Below are 17562 nucleotides of genomic sequence, written 5' to 3'. Positions count from 1 at the left end.
TAAGTACCCTTTTAGGTTAGCCTCTTCACAAGAAGTACAAAAATACACACGAATTCGTTTTGATTATGGACAGGGCGGAGACTAGCTTTGAGATAGAGTTCAAAGGTCATTTTATATTTTGCGGGGTGGATCTTGTTCATCTATTTTTGTATGCGAATAGAAATGGTCTGAAAATGGCGTTTCTACAGCAGGTAAGATGCATTTGTAGTATATTTCAATAGCAATATATTCATGTTGCCGTGAAGGATGGTTCAAGTGGTATTTGAGTGACACATAGATGAAGATTTTACATTTTTGCTAGACTTCCTATCTCAAAACTGTGTCAGTTTTGTATGTAGTTGTTGTATTGTAGGCCTGCCGCACTCGACTCGTCATGCATTGACATGGCCATCCCACTGACTGCTGTGAATGATCAGTCAGACTCAGAGCAGTGCACAATAAATTGAATAAATACCCAATCCAAATGCTGAATGAAATAAACAGGAAAAGTTTCCGTATGGCGCCACCACTTTTTCATTCGATATGAAATTATTATAGTAAAATACTAAAATAGTATCTATTCTAATTTACCTCAACAATGAGATATCCCTTTTTGTAAAAATTAGTGGAAAAGTGGTGGCGCCATACGGAAAGTTATCCAATAAACGGAAAAGTTTCCGTATGGCGCCACCACTTTTTCATTTGATATGAAATAATATAGTATCTAATTTACCTCAATGAGATATCCATTTTTGTAAAAATGAGTGATAAAGTGGTGGCGCCGTACGGAAAGTTATCCCAATAAACACACCACACGGTGTACTGTACAGCACATTGTAAAACAGTCAGTATTTACTCAAATCCATTCATTTTCCTGTGTTAACTTGACTTATAGTTGCGATAACGAGACCGGAACCCTCCGGCCTGGCGGCCGTTGGGAGGAGGGTTACGTTATCGCAACTAAACTTGACTTTGAGTTATGACAATTTGCTTGAGGAGTTGAGCCTTGAGTTGTAAAAAGAAAAGTAGCCCAACCAACCAAACGCTTATGAGTCAACTCGGTCCCAGTCAACTCGGTCCCAAGTCAACTCGATCCCAAATCAACTCGGTCCCAAGTCAACTCGGTCCCAAGTCAACTCGGTCCCAAGTCAACTCGGTCCCAAGTCAACTCGGTCCCAAGTCAACTCGGTCTCAAGTCAACTCGGTCCCAAGTCAACTCGGTCCCAAATCAACTTGTTGGCTTGGGACCGAGTTGACCGGTACCCAACCAAACTCCTTAAATTGTACAATGAAATGATGTAGGCATGCATACAAATACAGCACAGAGAAAGGATCCAACTCGATTTAACTTTTTGTCTGATTTAATTTTAGTTCCACAAATTGTTTTTATTTTAGAAAATATTTTCATTTTAAAATTTAACGCATTCGTTTAGCTTCCCTGGGTCGACCCCTGTCTACCCCCTGTGCGTTCGAATAGCTTTGAGTTTGCCAGGGATTGTAGATTAAGTTTTTGTCCATAATAGACATGAATCCCTACCCCTGTGAATGATGTTTGTAAATCTAATTTAGCCAGGTAAAGTTTCAGCTTCATTAGCTTCATTCAGCTTCAAAGTTGTCAAAAGTTTGAGCAGTAAAAAAAAAATGGTTTGTGAAATTAAAAAAAAAGAATGGTAGCCATCTTGAAAATAAAAAGCCCCTCCTTTTTTTTTTTTTTTTACCAGGACGCTAAACATGTTTCTTTTTTTTACACGGCCTCATCTTTGAATATATGTGAGTTTTAATGTAAATATGGCTCTGTTTGATTTTTTTTTTTTTTACATGCACCCACAAAATATTATTCTCAACAACACATTAGAGGGTGTGGTCGGTCTAAAATAGTAACAGTGCTGCCGCCTCCCAGGTTGTACCCTAAACTTGGGTGTGACCCTTGGGCACATGCCAGTTTCTGGCTGTATGGCTTCTCACTGGCACCCCCTAACATAGAGAGACCACCAACGTTTGTAGGGCTGGATGGCTCAGTTGAAAGAGCGCTGGCACGTTAACTGTGAAGTCTGAGGTCGTTGGTTCAAGTTCCGCACTCCCGCTCCATTGTCTTTGTTCAAATCTAAACTCTTGAATGTACTTTGATATTAAAGGCAGTGGACACTATTGGTAATTACTCAAAATAATTATTAGCATAAAACCTTTCTTGGTGACAAGTAATGGGGAGAGGTTGATGGTATAAAACGGTTCCCTGTGAGAAACGGCTCCCTCTGAAGTGCGATAGTTTTCGAGAAAGAAGTAAATTTCCACGAATTTGATTTCGAGACCTCAGATTTAGAACTTGAGGTCTCGAAATCAACCATCTAAACGCACACAACTTCGTGTGACAAGGGTGTTTTTTTCTTTCATTATTATCTCGCAAGTAAGTTTGATGACCGATTGAGCTCAAATTTTCACAGGTTTATTATTTTATGCATATGTTGAGATTCACCAACTGTAAAGGCTAGACTTGACAATTACCAATAGTGTCCACTGCCTTAAATCCTTGTTTTGCTTCATTGCAGTGGAAGAGATTGAATTTCTTTGACAAGGAAGTGGTGAAGTTACCAGGTTCTGCGGAAACCTTCACTAGCCTCAAGGTAAGAGGATTAGTTTTAGGCCAAGTAAAATAATTTTTGTTGCTCGTCCCTGCCCACTCCGATCTTTGGCCCGGTGTTTCTGGTAGTGGCACTGCAGTTTGTAACAGGCCTGATACATACGGAGGCAGCGAAGGCGATTGCCTCCGGTCCCATGGTCATTGCCTTGGTGCCCTTGAAATGCTCCAGGGCAAATTTGCAAGTTCATCATAGAGTGCCCTTTACCAAGAAGAAAATGCCTTGGTGCCACTGCCCTTTCAAAAACGAAGCATACAGGCCTGTTGTAAACTTATAAAGTGGTACATAAATGGGTCTCATTATTCAGAAACATTAAAAGTCATTCTTAAAAAGTGTTTTCCTTTGTTCAAAGGCCTTAAACACCAAATGTCTATTGACATCTGTGAATGGTCACTCGTTTTTATGACGTAGGTCCTGTGTGTTGTGTTATAAATGCATGTGAAAGAACCTGTTTCACTTCTCGTTGAGAGAAAGGGTTTGCCCGCAGTGTTTCTGGCAGTAGTGGAACGTTGAATCTGAGAAGCAGTACTGCAGTAACGCAAGAGTACAACCTCTAATATTTGGTTTTTCACTTATTGTCGGTCCTACTACTTGCCGTCAACTCGTTTTCAGGCGGTCAACTCATGAAATGTACTCAACAATTTATAAATGGGGCATGGAAGTGTTAAGTCTGGGCTAAACTACATATTTCTCATGGTTTTCAGTAAAATTTCATTTACAAAAATGATTTTGTGTTGATAAATAAATAGTACCAATCCTTGACATCTTGGGCCAAGACTAACCCATACGCAAGAAAGCGCCCCCCTGCTGCCATAATGTGCAAGCTCTGAAAAAGCAAGATGGCGGCCGACGATTTTGCTGCTTCGAGATAATTTTTCACAAGAAAAAAAAATTTTTATCCGAAATGTACCCTAAAACTTATGAGAATTCTCTTTTAGCTAATACTTTACAGTTCTATGCTTCTGTTGTGGATTTTAAATGTTTATTGGAGGAGTTGACGGCGAGTTGACGGCACAAGTGAGTTGATGGCGAGTTGGCAGCAAGTAATAGGACCCCTTATTGTAAAGAGATTTGTGGCTTGCCCAAGTGTTTCTGGCAGTGGCTGCTGAATGCGCTGCTGCACATTGTATTTTAACCAGTATAAAGTGCTACATAAATTGTTCTCAAACATGTACCTCTTAAACAGCTACCTGAGCGGAATGTTTTCAACAGAAATTGTATTTTTACTTGTTTATAATGCACTTGTTCACCATTTTAATGTAATTTTGATATGTGTACACTTCTGAACTTTTCGTAATTATCGAGTAAAAAATCAGGCCCCTACCTAAAGGTTTTTTGAAAAACTAAAAACACTTCTGCCATTGAGAGTGGGCGTCAAAGAACAATGCCGCTGACGTCATTTGTGGGAGTTTGCTTTGTTATACATCCACGCTGCAACAAAGCGGCTTTATCTACTTATGACGTTTTGAGAGTGATTACGTAACAGGGCTTTTCGCAAATCTCGCAGAAAACCTCTGGACAAGGACAAACAAAATGATTGTTTTTTTACACAATTGAAACCTATTTATAATCATATGACTCGATTTCTTTATTCATCGAAAACATTTTAAGTGGAATTCAGCAAAGTTCACAACTTGACATTTTCGTTCAAGCAGGTCTTTAAACTTCAAAACCTTTCTTAAAAAGTGTTTCTCTTTGTTCAAGTGCCTTGACATGCTTGAACACCTTATGTGTGCTATAACTATAAGATTCCAATATTATTTATTACTAATCTTATCTTCAATTAAAGACACTGGACACTATTGGTAATTATAAAACCAGTCTTCTCACTGGCTGTATCTCAACATATGCATAAAATAACAAACCTGTGAAAATTTGAGCTCAATTGGTCGTCGAAGTTGCGAGATAATAATGAAAGAAAAAACACCCTTGTCACACGAAGTTGTGTGTGTTCAGATGCTTGATTTCGAGACCTCAAATTCTAAATCGGAGGTCTTGAAATCAAATTCGTGGAAAATTACTTCTTTCTCAAAAACTATGTTACTTCAGAAGGAGCCTGTTCTCACAATGTTTTATACTATCAACCTCTCCCCATTACTCGCTACCAAGTAAGGTTTTTTGCTAACAATTATTTTGAGTAGTTACCAATAGTGTCCACTGTATTTAAACTTCAAAACCTGTCTAAAAAGTGTAAGTGCCTTGAACATTGCTTGAACACCTCATTGGTACATGTAGATATGTGTGCTATAACATTCCAATATTATTTTTCACTAATATTATCTTCAATTTCTTTAATAGGACATTGACATCACAGCATGTGCCAGCGGGCGTGGTCAAGTCACCCTGGGAGACTCCGAAGGAAATCTTTTCTTTCTGGATCGTAACTTGGAGATTTCTGGATTCAGAGCTTACGAGCTTCGTGTGACTCATTTATATCAACTCAAACAGCACAACATCTTGGTGTCAATTGGAGTAAGTACATTTGATTGAAGCGGAAAGTTCAATCCACCCACTTGGTTGGCACCTAATTCGAATAATAATAATAATAATTTATTGTTTTTTTATTGCGCCCGTTCCATAAAATGTACACAAGCTCATAACAAAATAATGGTTGAAAAAATAACAACTGGTAAAAGCCAGGAAATACCACAGTCTAAACAAATTATACCACATGACCCTCACTGGACTTCCCAAACAGTAAAAATGCATTGACAGTAAATACAATTGTAAAAACACATTCATCGAGACAGTAGATACAACAGTATTACAAAAATTTACTTAGGACTGAGAGGAACAATAAAACTCATTTACTAAAGAGTTTGTTTAAAGGGAAGCTACTAGTTTGGTAACTACTCAAAACAAATATTAGCTTAAAAACTGACTTGGTAACGAGCATTGGAGAGCTGTTGATATTATAAAACATTGTGGGAAACGGCTCCCTCGGAAGTAACGTAGTTTTGAGAAAAAGGTAATTTCTGACTAAAGTAATAAAAGACTTCTAGCTTGAAGTCTTTTATTCCTATCTGAAAGCACACAAATTCGTCCAACAAGGGTGTTTTTTCTTTCATCATTTTCTCGTAACTTTGATGACCAATTGAGTCCAAATTTTCACAGGCTTGTCTTTTATGGTTATGTTGATATACACCAAGTGAGAACACTGGTCTTTGACAATTACCAAACGTGTACAGTGCCTCAAGTCTTCAGAATATTACAACAAATAAAAATACTTTATTGACTTACAGGCCTATTGTGCCCATTCCATAAAATGTACACAAATACAAATGTACACTATTAGCAAAAGATGTCAATATTTGCAGCTGGCTGTAGTAAGCTTGGGCGATATCGATTTATTTTATTCACGATATATCGCCGACAATATAGCGCGATATTCGATATAATCGCGATTAATGAAATTTGACATCATCAGTCTTAAAAGTCCAAGTGAAAGTTGTAGAAGAGACAGTCCTAGCATAAGAGAGGTGTTCTAATGACCTATTCTTCTGGTTTTACTCCAAACCTATGGGGTGCAAGATGTCTCAGCTAGCAAATACATCGCGATATTTAATTGATATATCGATATATCGATATTTCGATTAAAACCAAATCCATCCGATATCGAAATCGTGTCCAAATTAATATCGCGATATTTGATAATATCGTGATATCGCCCAAGCTTAGGCTGTAGTAGCTATAAAGCAGGGCTCTCAAGATTTATTCAAAACTGTTGGGAAGTCGTTAGCACAAAATTAGCTTACATGTAGCACAGAAAAGTGCTACTCGACAAGCTTTGCTTTTTAGATACCCCATCCACCTGATCACCTTCTGTTTTCTATTTAACCGTGTACTTATTAATTTTTTGATTGAGAGGTATCAATTTAGTATTGATATTGGTATTGGTATTGGAAATATTGCTTAACAGACACAGGTTACCAGACAAAGTGTTACGTTGTTGTAACTAGTGCATAATAAAAAATAGTTATGGCTGTGAATCCAAGGACTCTCAGAAAAGCAAAACTTAATCAGCGTACTACATTAACCATTAAATGTAGGGAAGACAAGGAAGGATATTGCAGTTTTAGATGTGGGAGGGAAACCATCTGATCAGCAGAGTGTGGGTTCGAATCGCCAGCTGTGACACTTGTGTCCTTAAGCAAGACACTTTACCATTGCTTCGTCCTTCGGATGGGACGTAAAGCCGTTGGTCCCATGTGTTGTGTAACGCATGTAAAAGAACCCAGTGCACTTATCGAAAAGAGAAGGGGTTCGCCCCGGTGTTCCTGGTTGTGACTGCTTAATGCGCCGTAGCACCTTGTAAACCCTTAGTGCTACATAATTGGGTCTCAGAATCCATCAATAACATATCTTTCTGAAAGTTTGTATATACATGTACTCAGCGCCTTGAGTACCTTGTTTGGTAGATACATGTACGTGCGCTATATAAGACTTTGATATTATTATTGACCCAAGAGAATTATTCAAGGGAAAACCCATGTAGTCAGGTTGGGACCGAAAACCCAATCTCACATAGTGCCCCTGGGGGATTCGAACCAGGGTCCTAGAGGTGGAAGGCGAGGAAAGTTAACTCTAGGCCAGCCTGACCACCGTAGTAAGTTGCCAGTCTGACCACCGTAGTAAAGCTCAAGGCCTTGAACGCGTTTATCAAATGCAAAACTTTGTTGGGGAGTTTTTTATTGGAGGAGCTTGCGCCTTTGAATGTTTTTGAAATAGATGGGGCCATCATCATCATCATTTTTTCAGATCAATTTATGAAATGTTTTGTTTTATTTTTGTGCTCAGCAAGATGAGCCAGGCATCAATCCCATCATCAAGGTATGGAATCTGGACAAACAAGACAAGATGCGCAATCCAACGTGTTCGCGCATCACGAGGGCGCTACCAGGGAGTAATCAACCATCTAATGTGTCGGTGCTAGCCGTCAGCGAGACATTGACTATGATGGCCATCGGATTCCAGGACGGTAGTGTCACGCTGGTCAGGGGAGATGTGACAAGAGACAGGTCAGTGGAGAATAAGTTGTATGTTAAAGCCATTGGACACTTTCGGTGCAGTAAAAAAATTAAAAGTTCACAGATTTACAAATAACTTTCCTGTAGAGTTTACAGAAGGTAATGATGAAAGACTTCTCTTCAAATATTATTCCATGAAATGCTTTACTTTTTGAGAAAACATAAAAGCAATATAAATTCTCGATATCGAGAATTACGGATTTATTTTAGACACGGCGAAACGTGCGGAAACAAGGGTAGGTTTTCCCGTTATTTTCACCCGACTCCGATGACCGATTGAGCCTAAATTTTCACAGGTTTGTTATTTTACATAGAAGTTGTGATAAACGAAGTGTGGGCCTTGAACAGTACTGTTTACCGAAAGTGTCCAATGTCTTATAAGGGTTTGGGCACTTTGTGTACAACACCAAACCCAATTTCCACAAATTGACATCAAACTCACACAGTTTGAAGATAATGATGGTAGAAAGCTTCCCTGAAAAACATGACTTGCTGAGGTGCTTGAGTTTTTGAAAAATGAGTAAAACTACATGTATGTCAGGAAAATAATTTTCGTCTCATGAGACAACAAAAAAATCATTTTAGCATGTACAAAGTATTTATGCGTCTCTCCTGAAAACATTGATCTGTGATTTTTACTTTTTTTTCAATAAATTAAACGTTCCTTCTTCTCTCAACTCATGAAGATATTCTCACCATTAATCAGGCCATTAATTATTTTTTGCATTGTACTGATTAAAACATCTGTTATTTGTAAACTATTTTTCATGCCTTTTTTTTCTTTCTAGACACAACAAATTTAAAACCATTTTCCAAGACAAGACTCCCATCACAGGTCTAGCATTCCGACACTCACAGCGGAGCAATGTGTTGTTTGTTGCCACGGAGACCAGTGTCAGCTCCTTTAGTCTGAGTGGAAAAGATTCTCATCGGGTGAGTAACTAAACCTCGCCACTAGAGGGCGCCATCCCTTCACTATTCTCTAAACTTTATCTTTGACCATATTCTTTAAGGTGTGGACCTTTCTTTAGCCATACCACACTTTCAAGTTGTATCAACCTCAGGATAGTCATAAATAAATGGTAAACTTGCGGGGACAACCTTTGTGGGAGTGTTCGATCTATAAAAAAAACCGATGTGGTCTCGACAATTCAAACAGTGTACTCTTCTCGTGTTCTCAGCCTGTGTGCTTCGTTTTTTGAAAGGGCAAGGAAACCAAGGCATTTTCTCCTCGGTAAAGCCCAGGTCAATTCTTGCAGTAAATTACTGGAATCGTAGTTCAAATTGTAAAAGATAGCCATGGCTTAATGTGTATGCACAATTTTTTACCCTTTCGGTAATATTTGTATAAAAGTACAAGTTCTCATGGGAACAATAATCCCTCTCGTTAAACGGCTGCGGTAATTTTTATGGCGAATATTTTTGTGCACGGATAAAATGGACACAATAACTTTTCAAGGCTTTTGTCTGGCTCAATGCTCATACTGATTAAATGCGAAGGCGTTAATTTTCGACAATATCATCATAAATGATGAACAATTTCCTGTTTAATAATGAGCGGTTTTTTTTTCGTAAGAGCTAAATTATTTCATCATCATTAGCTTCGACAAGTCAACTGTGAAGGGAGAATTAATAACGATCTATTAACAACTAGATATATTAACAAATGCGTAGACCTACTCTTGACTATCGAGTTTTCTTTTGATGTTCCTTTTTTTCTACAAACACAAGCTAGCGAGGTTTCCTCGTACCGCATACAGTGTATCGCTATAGGCGGCTGGGCGGTACAGCGGCTAAATGGTTAACCGCGGTCAACTGGATAGTGACCAAACTTGTCCATTTTCCATATTAACCATGTTAACCAACTGGTTTGGGCTAGGTTTAACTAGTTTATCAACTGATTCAACTAGGTTTAAATTATAAACCAGTTGGTTTCTGTCCATTTTTCATATTAAACCAACTGGTTTTAACTGTGTCTAACTAGTTTATCAACTGATTTTCAACTAGTTCCAGTTGAACCCAGTTTAACTAGGTAACTAGGTTCAACTGGAATTTTGACCTGGGAGGGCGCCATGAGGAAATTGTACATTTCTACTGAAGCATTTCAAGGGCATCGAGGCAATGGCCAGGGGGCATGCAGGCAATGGCCAGGGGGCATGCAGGCAATGACCAGGGGGCATGCAGGCAATGGCCAGGGGGCATGCAGGCAATGACCAGGGGGCATGCAGGCAATGACCAGGGGGCATGCAGGCAATGACCAGGGGGCATGCAGGCAATGACCAGGGGGCATGCAGGCAATGGCCAGGGGGCATGCAGGCAATGGCCAGGGGGCATGCAGGCAATTGCCTTTGTTGCCTCCGTGAAGTATCAGGCCTGACAAAGTTTACATAGATGACGATATTGGAGGTTCATGTGTTATTTTTTCTTTCCCTTATAGGAAGTACTTGACCTACATGGATGCCCCATTCACTGTGCAGTCATGAGTGATACGACACAGTTTAATCAGTTTGTCATTGGTCGAGAAGACGTGAGTACTTGACCAATAAGATCAACACCCATCCCCCAACCCCCCTCCCTCCTTTAAAGGGTCTGGGTACTTTTTGTAGGACACAAAAAACAATGTCCACTGATTTGCATTCATCTCACACAGTTAAAATATTACTTTGTGAGGTGCTGTAGTTTTTGAGAAATGATTAAAAACAAGTCACAAAAGTAATTTTCTTTTTAGGAGATGAAAATTATATTAGCATGTAAAACGTATTTTCATGACATTGTTTTGCTCATTTGTCATAAACTTTAGCACCTCAGCAAGAAGTAATTTAAGTTTAGTTTTCTACTATCATTATCTTCAAACGGTGTAATTAGTTTAATGTAAATTTGTGGACATTGTGTTTTGTGTTACAAAAAGTACCCAAATCCTGTCAATTTAAAAGGTGTGTGTTTGATAATCTCTCTAAAAATTAATGGTGATTTTTGAGAAACATTTCACATCTAAGTAATGCAAAAATAATTATTTAAAGATATATCAGCTGAAAACAGCATTAGAAACTGTTAGTGTTAATGTAGTAGGGGTAGAAAATCCATTGTATATATTCAAGTTAATTCCAGGTTCTAGTTAATTGCCTTTCCTGTTTACATTGTTCCTTCAGCTGTTTTTTTTTTTTTTTTTTTGGAGAAACCTACTCTTTGAGTCACTGTTCCTATTTTTTGCATCTCCTCGCGTCTTAGCCCTATCCGATCTTGGTTTTTTCTCATTTGTTCAAGCGAGTGCCCCCATAGTTAGCACTTTTATTTAGCTTTATTTATTCTTTTTCTAAGTGTACCCTTTTTCTGGGTTACATTAACACTTCTCAGATTGTTCACAGATTAGGGATTAATTTTCCTGTCTGGACACATTCCTCTTGATTTTCGGTGATATCTCAAAAAAGTGACCACCTTTTGAAAGTTTTTAACATTCTGATTTATTTCTTTGATGATGTCTACAGGCGGTGTATTTCTACCAGCCAGATGGAAGAGGTCCATGCTTAGCATTTGAAGGGAAGAAGACTCTCTTACATTGGTATCGAGGCTATCTCGTCGTCGTTACCAAAGACAGCAAAATGCTCTCCAGAAATCTAGGCTCGTAAGTACAAGCCCCCATTCCCATTTCGTTTCATTTCATTTTATTTGCCAGCAAACATGAAAAAAAAAAACACATGTATTAAACAATTGCACATCAAAGATTTACAAGAAAATGCAATACAATGGTTATAAAAAGAGAAAGTGGGAGACTTTTGAGACGCTAGCGGCAGTAGACATAACAGTCCTTCTGTGCGGCTCTGAGCTTGTGCGCGCACATGCTAAGAGCAAGTTTGAGTGGCCACATTTAGTTGACTTGTGGTTGACTACTGACCAGCAACTTGCATGCGCAGTGACGCACTCACTCGCACGTCTCATTTGGAAGTCTTGTCAACCTTCCGCCTTTTCGCTACAGTGTCACTGGGGCCCCTCTGCGCTTTACACATGTTAGAATTGAACATGCTGTTGGGACCAGTGAAGAAACCATGGGCTCGAGGCTGGTTCCAAATGGTCGACCACAGTGGTCAACCAATGGAAAACCAGCCTGGGTTCGAGTGCAAACAGTCCAACCACCACTGGCAGAGTTTCTATTTCCGACAATTACAGTTTTGAGTTTCAAGGTTTTCAACAAAATGCCGAATTGCGTATTAACCAATACAAAAGTAGTATCCAAAGCCATAAAGTACTTCTATGTTTGGAGTCTATTTTTATGATCTAGGGAAAACATTGACTCTGATTGATATTTAAATTGTGTAATTTAGTGAATTTGTTTGATTTGCTCTTTGACCCATCAGAGGCGGGCAGCAGCTTGTGATGGATACAGTCACAGTCTACGATATTCAGAATAAATTCATTGGTGAGTAATTTTTGTAAAGGGTCTGGGTACTTTTTGTCCACAGATTGTTTTATTTACACGGTTTAAAGGATTTGGGTATTTTTTGTAAAACAAAACATAATGTCCACAGATATACATCATTTGAAGATAATGATGATATAAAGCTTCCCTTAAAATATTACTAGCTGTGGTTCTGTAGTTTTTGAGAAATGAGTAAAACAATGTCACGAAAATACGCTTTAGATGCTAAAATAATTTTTGTGACTTGTTTAACTCATTTCTCAAAAACTACAGCACCTCATCAGCAGTTTATATTTTAAGGGAAGCTTTCTACCATCATTATCTTTAAACCATGTGAGTTTAATGTAAATCTGTGGATTTTGTGTTTTGTGTCCTTCAAAAAGTCATACCCACACCCTTTCAAGCTGATTTTAGGCTATTTGCTGCCAAAATTGTTGAAGATTTTGTGATTCTAAGTAGTTGAAAATTTCCTCTCTTTTTTTTCTTTTGCAGCTTATCTTGCCCCAGTACCGGAAGTCTTGGATGTGGTCCAGGAATGGGGATCGATCTATGTACTTGGAGGAGACAGAAAGGTATTACATGGGATTAGATTTGATATAAACGGAGTAGTGGGTATTACATTCGGCAGGAACAGGGTGATCAGGGTCCAATTTCATAGAGCTGCAAAGCAAAAAAGTTCGCCGAGCATGAAATATTTGCCTTGATAAAAACAGGATTTCCCAACCAAATTTCTATGTGATTTTCAAGAGAAGCACACAACAGTTGAATACCAGTAACAAGGAAATGCAACAAAATGGAAATTGGGTTGGTGATCCTGTTTTTATCCAGGAAGAAATTTCATGCTAAGCAAATTTTCGTGCTTAGCAGCTCTATGAAATTGTGCCCAGGTTGGCTCAGAGGTTTGTTTGCCTGCCTTTCATCTCTGTGGACTCCGGTTCAAATCCAACCTCGAAATGAGAAGTCCCCCTCGATCCACTAAGCGAAAGTATTAATCACGGCCGGGCTTCCTAGCTTCTGCCGAGATAGTAGTAAATAGTTATTTGAGAAGTCTGTGAATTCGAAAAAAATCTACTCTGCGTAAGTAGAATAAAAAGCAAGACAAGGTTTAAAACAACATAATCTACCGAGCAAGAAGTTACCGTTAACCAAATATACTTCATTATTATTGTTATTATCGGTCCCAACTCAAGTTCTGTTTCTTGGATTTTCACCTTTTATTGTCTTCTGAGATAATTGACCTTTTTTTCTCTTTCCATTTACTGCAGATTTAGTGTCGGCCTCAATGTATTTTTTGTTGTTGAGTGTAATTTATAGAAATAAATGTGTATTGAATTGAAAACAATGGGCAGTACAAACCTGCTCTTCTCAGAGCCACCACTTCTCAATAAATAGATTATTACATGGTCACCGCTAACCTTACTGACTTACTCTTTCCATTTATTACTGCAGATTTGGCTTGACTGTACTTGTATTTTGTTGAGCATTAATTTATAGAAATTTATTGAATTTGAATCCCTGGTTTATTCCACCTCTGGCATCATCTAGAGATTGGTAAACAAATGAAACTCTGACCGAAACATTGAGCAGTAGAAAACGGCTCTTCTCAGAGCAACCACTACTGCACTTGTGTTTGGTTGAGCATAAGTTGTATAAATAAATATGGGAATAAAAGGTTAGCGACGAGTTATAAAACTGCTGTTTAAAACCGGCAGGGTCGTGGACCGCACAGCCACGACCCTGCAAGGTTTTAACCGGCAGCTTAAGAACCAGTCACAACTCTTTTATTCCCATATGGCTTTTTGGTTAAAGTGCGTAATTAAGTACGAAAGCTCTGTAAAACTTATCCGTTTTCCAAAGTCCTTGAGCTCTGTACGTGCGTTGCATTTTTATGACTGAGACAGTTTTTGGATATGCATTCGTGTGCGTAGTATTATGCATCTAAGTGTATCCGAAAAAACAACCAGTTATAAACAGCTCCAGCTGGTCGTTATCAACCGTTTAAACACCCCCACATGACACACTTTCCACCAATAGGAATAGCGAAACTGTCTATGGTATTTATGAATGTTTGTTGAATTTGAATCTTCGGTTTATTGCAGCTCTATCATCTTCTAGAGAAGGACACGCAAACCAAACTGGAGATTCTCTTTAAAAAGAACCTATACAGTCTGGCGATCAAGTAAGTATTACTTCAAAATAGTACAGGTTTGGTTAAATATGAGAGATAAATCAGAAGTTCAAATCTGAAAGATTACAGATTCTTAAGTTCATACCATCTGTACCAGTATCAATCCTCCAGAGAAATACTTTCAGTCACAACCTAAGTATTTTTATTTTGTCTTGTCATTCAACAGTCTTGGCAAGAGTCAGCATTACGATTATGATGGACTCCAATCAAATTCAGCTCACTGATTCTAATGATCACACGAGCAGCAATCCTCCAGAGAAATATTTCCATCTTATTTGTCTTTTCACAGTCTTGCCAAGAGCCAGCATTACGATTACGATGGACTCATCGACATCTTCACTCAATATGGAGATCATCTGTACAGCAAGGGAGATCATGATGGCGCTATATCACAATACATACGCACCATTGGACATCTGGAACCATCCTATGTCATTAGGAAGGCGAGTTTGTTACCTTCTTTAACCTCAGCTTTAGTATTACATTTATTTCCATGTTGCAAATTTTGACATCCCACAGCTGTATTTTCGCTGCAAATGTTTCGCTTGAATAGGTTTCAACTGTTTTGAATTCTTCGTTGCGAATTTGTGATGTCAAAATACGTATCGCATTCGCAGGAAGTAGGAACCGGTCTTCATGAGATAATTAACGAGTTAATTAATCATGACATGAATGATCCGCCAAAGACATTGAGATAAGAGGAAGCAAATCTGGAGAATAAACCAAAAGGAAATAATTAGCTACCTATCGGGAGATATGGTCTGCCATAGGGTGTCTCACAGGGTCTCTCAAAGGATGTGTAACACGGATTGTCACAGGGTCTGTCGTAGGGTGATGACCAAACATGTTCATGTGTTATTAATTTTTGTGGGTTTTTTTTTTACAGTTCTTGGACGCTCAGAGAATTCATAACTTGACAGCTTACTTACAAGCTCTGCATAAGCAGTCACTGGCCAATGAGGATCACACTACGCTACTACTAAATTGTTATACCAAGCTCAAAGATAATAGTAAACTAGATGAGTTTATCATGGTAAGTCAATCAATCAATCAATCAATCAATCAATCAATCAATCAATCAATCAATCAATCAATCAACCAATCAATCAATCAACCAATCAATAAGCAGTCCCTAGCAAATGAGGATCACACTATGCTACTACTCAACTGTTATACCAAGCTCAAAGATAATAGTAAACTAGATGAGTTTATCATGGTGAGTCAATCAATCAATCAATCAATCAATCAATCAATCAATAAGCCATTTGCATGTTAGACTTGAATAATGTCTGATACAATGACTTTAATTTGAATTCTTCAGACTAAAGAGACAGCTGCTATGTCAAATGGTTCGCGGCAAGCCTTTGCATGGCAACCTCTGGTACCATTGTGTCATACACATCCATTTAAAATTGTGTATTGGGTGTTCACCATCTTTTAGCTGCGCCCTTCGCAATTCAGCTCTTAGCTGTGAGTAAGGATGATTAGCCTCCCAAATTATTATTAAGGGAATAAATCCAACCCTGCAAGGTTTAAAACGGCCGTGAAAGAACAAGTCGCTACCCTTTTATTCCCATTCATCAATGCCTTTTTGGTTAAAAGGCTTACAAAGTAAGAAATTCTGTAAAACTTATATGTTTCCGTCGTGCTCGAGCTCTGTGTGTTTCTACCTCCATGGTATATACATGTACGACATCCGTGTGTTGCATTGTTATGACTGAGACACCTATTTTCGACAGTTTCCGGTTCCGTTCGTGCGCATGCTGGTTTAGTCTTGGTGCAACACGTTCTGGTTTTCCTTTCACACACAGCGCGGCCAACTCACCGACAGTGCCTGCATCACCCGTAACGAGAAGCGTCTTGCATCAAGACTAGCGCGGAGTATCCACTCGCAACCGGTTATAAACACTGGTCTTTATCAAAGGTTTAAATACCCCCACATGACGCGCTCTCCACCAATAGGAAAAGCGAAACTGTCTGAGGTAGTTATGAATATATATTAACATTGACATTGTGGGTTTTGAGTCATTATACGTTGAGGTACATGTATCAATAAATAATTTCCAAAGAAGACTGGAGACTTTTCATTTTCATGCACTGCTCCTACACTCTGGAACTCAATACCTCGTTCATTAGTCAATTTTACTTCTATTTCCCAGTTCAAAAAGCATCTTAAAACTCACTCGTTTGGTTCCTCTTTGGTTTTCATTTGGCTTTTTTGGTCATCAAGTCGAGTGCCATGTAGTAGCTCGGGCCTTCCAAATGATCTTTTTCCAGATGTTTCAATCTAGCATGCAGGAGCGTAGTTCCTCAACGCTGGCCAGGCCGGTGTCTCGTTTCAGAGTGTCTACGAAGTGAAGACATGATCTCCCACGCGAGAAGCCTTGCCGTGTGTGGGCTCTTAGAGGATGGTTGGGTTTTTGTTGTGGCACTTTACAACCGCTGGAACAGGGGCATTACTAAATGCTAAAAAGCTCCAGTCGGCTTGAGTGAGGAGGTCTTGGGGTGACAGGTATTTCTCTGCAGCAGCTCCGCGTTTGAACCAAAATTGATAAATCTTGATACTATTATTATTTTTCATGCAATAATCACTGATGTTCGTTTTCTCTTCCGTGTTGCAAACAGACCAAAGACAAGGAGGTTGATTTTGACGTAGAGACAGCCATCAAGGTCTGCCGTCAGGCCGGTTACTACAAACATGCCTTATTCCTAGCCGAGAAACACGGCCAACATGACTGGTACCTCAAGATACAGCTTGAAGACATCAAGAACTACCAGAAGTCTCTCACATACATCGCTAAGCTGGAATTTTTTGAGGTAAATTGGTTTGTTTGCAGGGTCGTAGCTAGACCAATGTTAGTAGTGGGCAATGAATCAAAATATTTTTAAGTCCACCAATGGCGAGCGGATCAATTCTTGTTTCAATTATGGGGCCATTATTGTTTAAGTGCAAGCTTCAGCATGATGGCAGGTTTCCAAACAGGTCATGGGGCCATGCAATCAAATTAATGGCCTTTTGACTGTGTTCTTTCTCTGTGACATTTGATACTCCATCATTAGCTGTGTCTCAGAGCAATGCTCAATGGACATCATTTCAAATCTGTGCTGGGCAGCACAATGGTTTTTTTTTAAATCACATGTTTTTTACTCGGTTGGGATTCAAACCCATCACCTTCGCCATTCTTGAGCAGATGTTTCACCAACCATCAAGATTACCCAGTAGCCAGAGGCAATTTGAATCCTTTGTTTTCACCCTGGGTATTTTTAGAAATGATTTTTCCATAAAACACAGCCAATAACATGTACTAATACGTAGTT

The 17562-nt window shown here is 38.9% G+C and overlaps 1 protein-coding gene across 1 annotated transcript in view; it reads left to right on the top strand.

The window, feature by feature from the left end:
- Positions 1–131: 131 nt before the first annotated feature.
- LOC117300852 (vacuolar protein sorting-associated protein 11 homolog) overlaps positions 132–17562 on the top strand; it is a 31196-nt gene continuing 13765 nt past the window's right edge. The window contains exons 1-13 of the mRNA XM_033784701.1: positions 132–191; positions 2526–2600; positions 4914–5087; positions 7413–7633; positions 8431–8575; positions 10080–10169; positions 11128–11264; positions 11995–12056; positions 12549–12628; positions 14156–14235; positions 14534–14687; positions 15131–15277; positions 16870–17061. Coding sequence (XP_033640592.1) covers positions 174–191; positions 2526–2600; positions 4914–5087; positions 7413–7633; positions 8431–8575; positions 10080–10169; positions 11128–11264; positions 11995–12056; positions 12549–12628; positions 14156–14235; positions 14534–14687; positions 15131–15277; positions 16870–17061 — 1575 coding nt within the window. The 5' untranslated portion in view covers positions 132–173. The remainder of the gene's footprint in view (positions 192–2525; positions 2601–4913; positions 5088–7412; positions 7634–8430; positions 8576–10079; positions 10170–11127; positions 11265–11994; positions 12057–12548; positions 12629–14155; positions 14236–14533; positions 14688–15130; positions 15278–16869; positions 17062–17562) is intronic.

Source organism: Asterias rubens, chromosome 16 (genome assembly GCF_902459465.1).
Source record: "Asterias rubens chromosome 16, eAstRub1.3, whole genome shotgun sequence".
In the NCBI taxonomy this organism is placed as follows: Eukaryota; Metazoa; Echinodermata; class Asteroidea; order Forcipulatida; family Asteriidae; genus Asterias; species Asterias rubens.
Note: the sequence above shows the minus strand (reverse complement) of the source record. Positions and strands in the feature narration are given on the sequence as shown.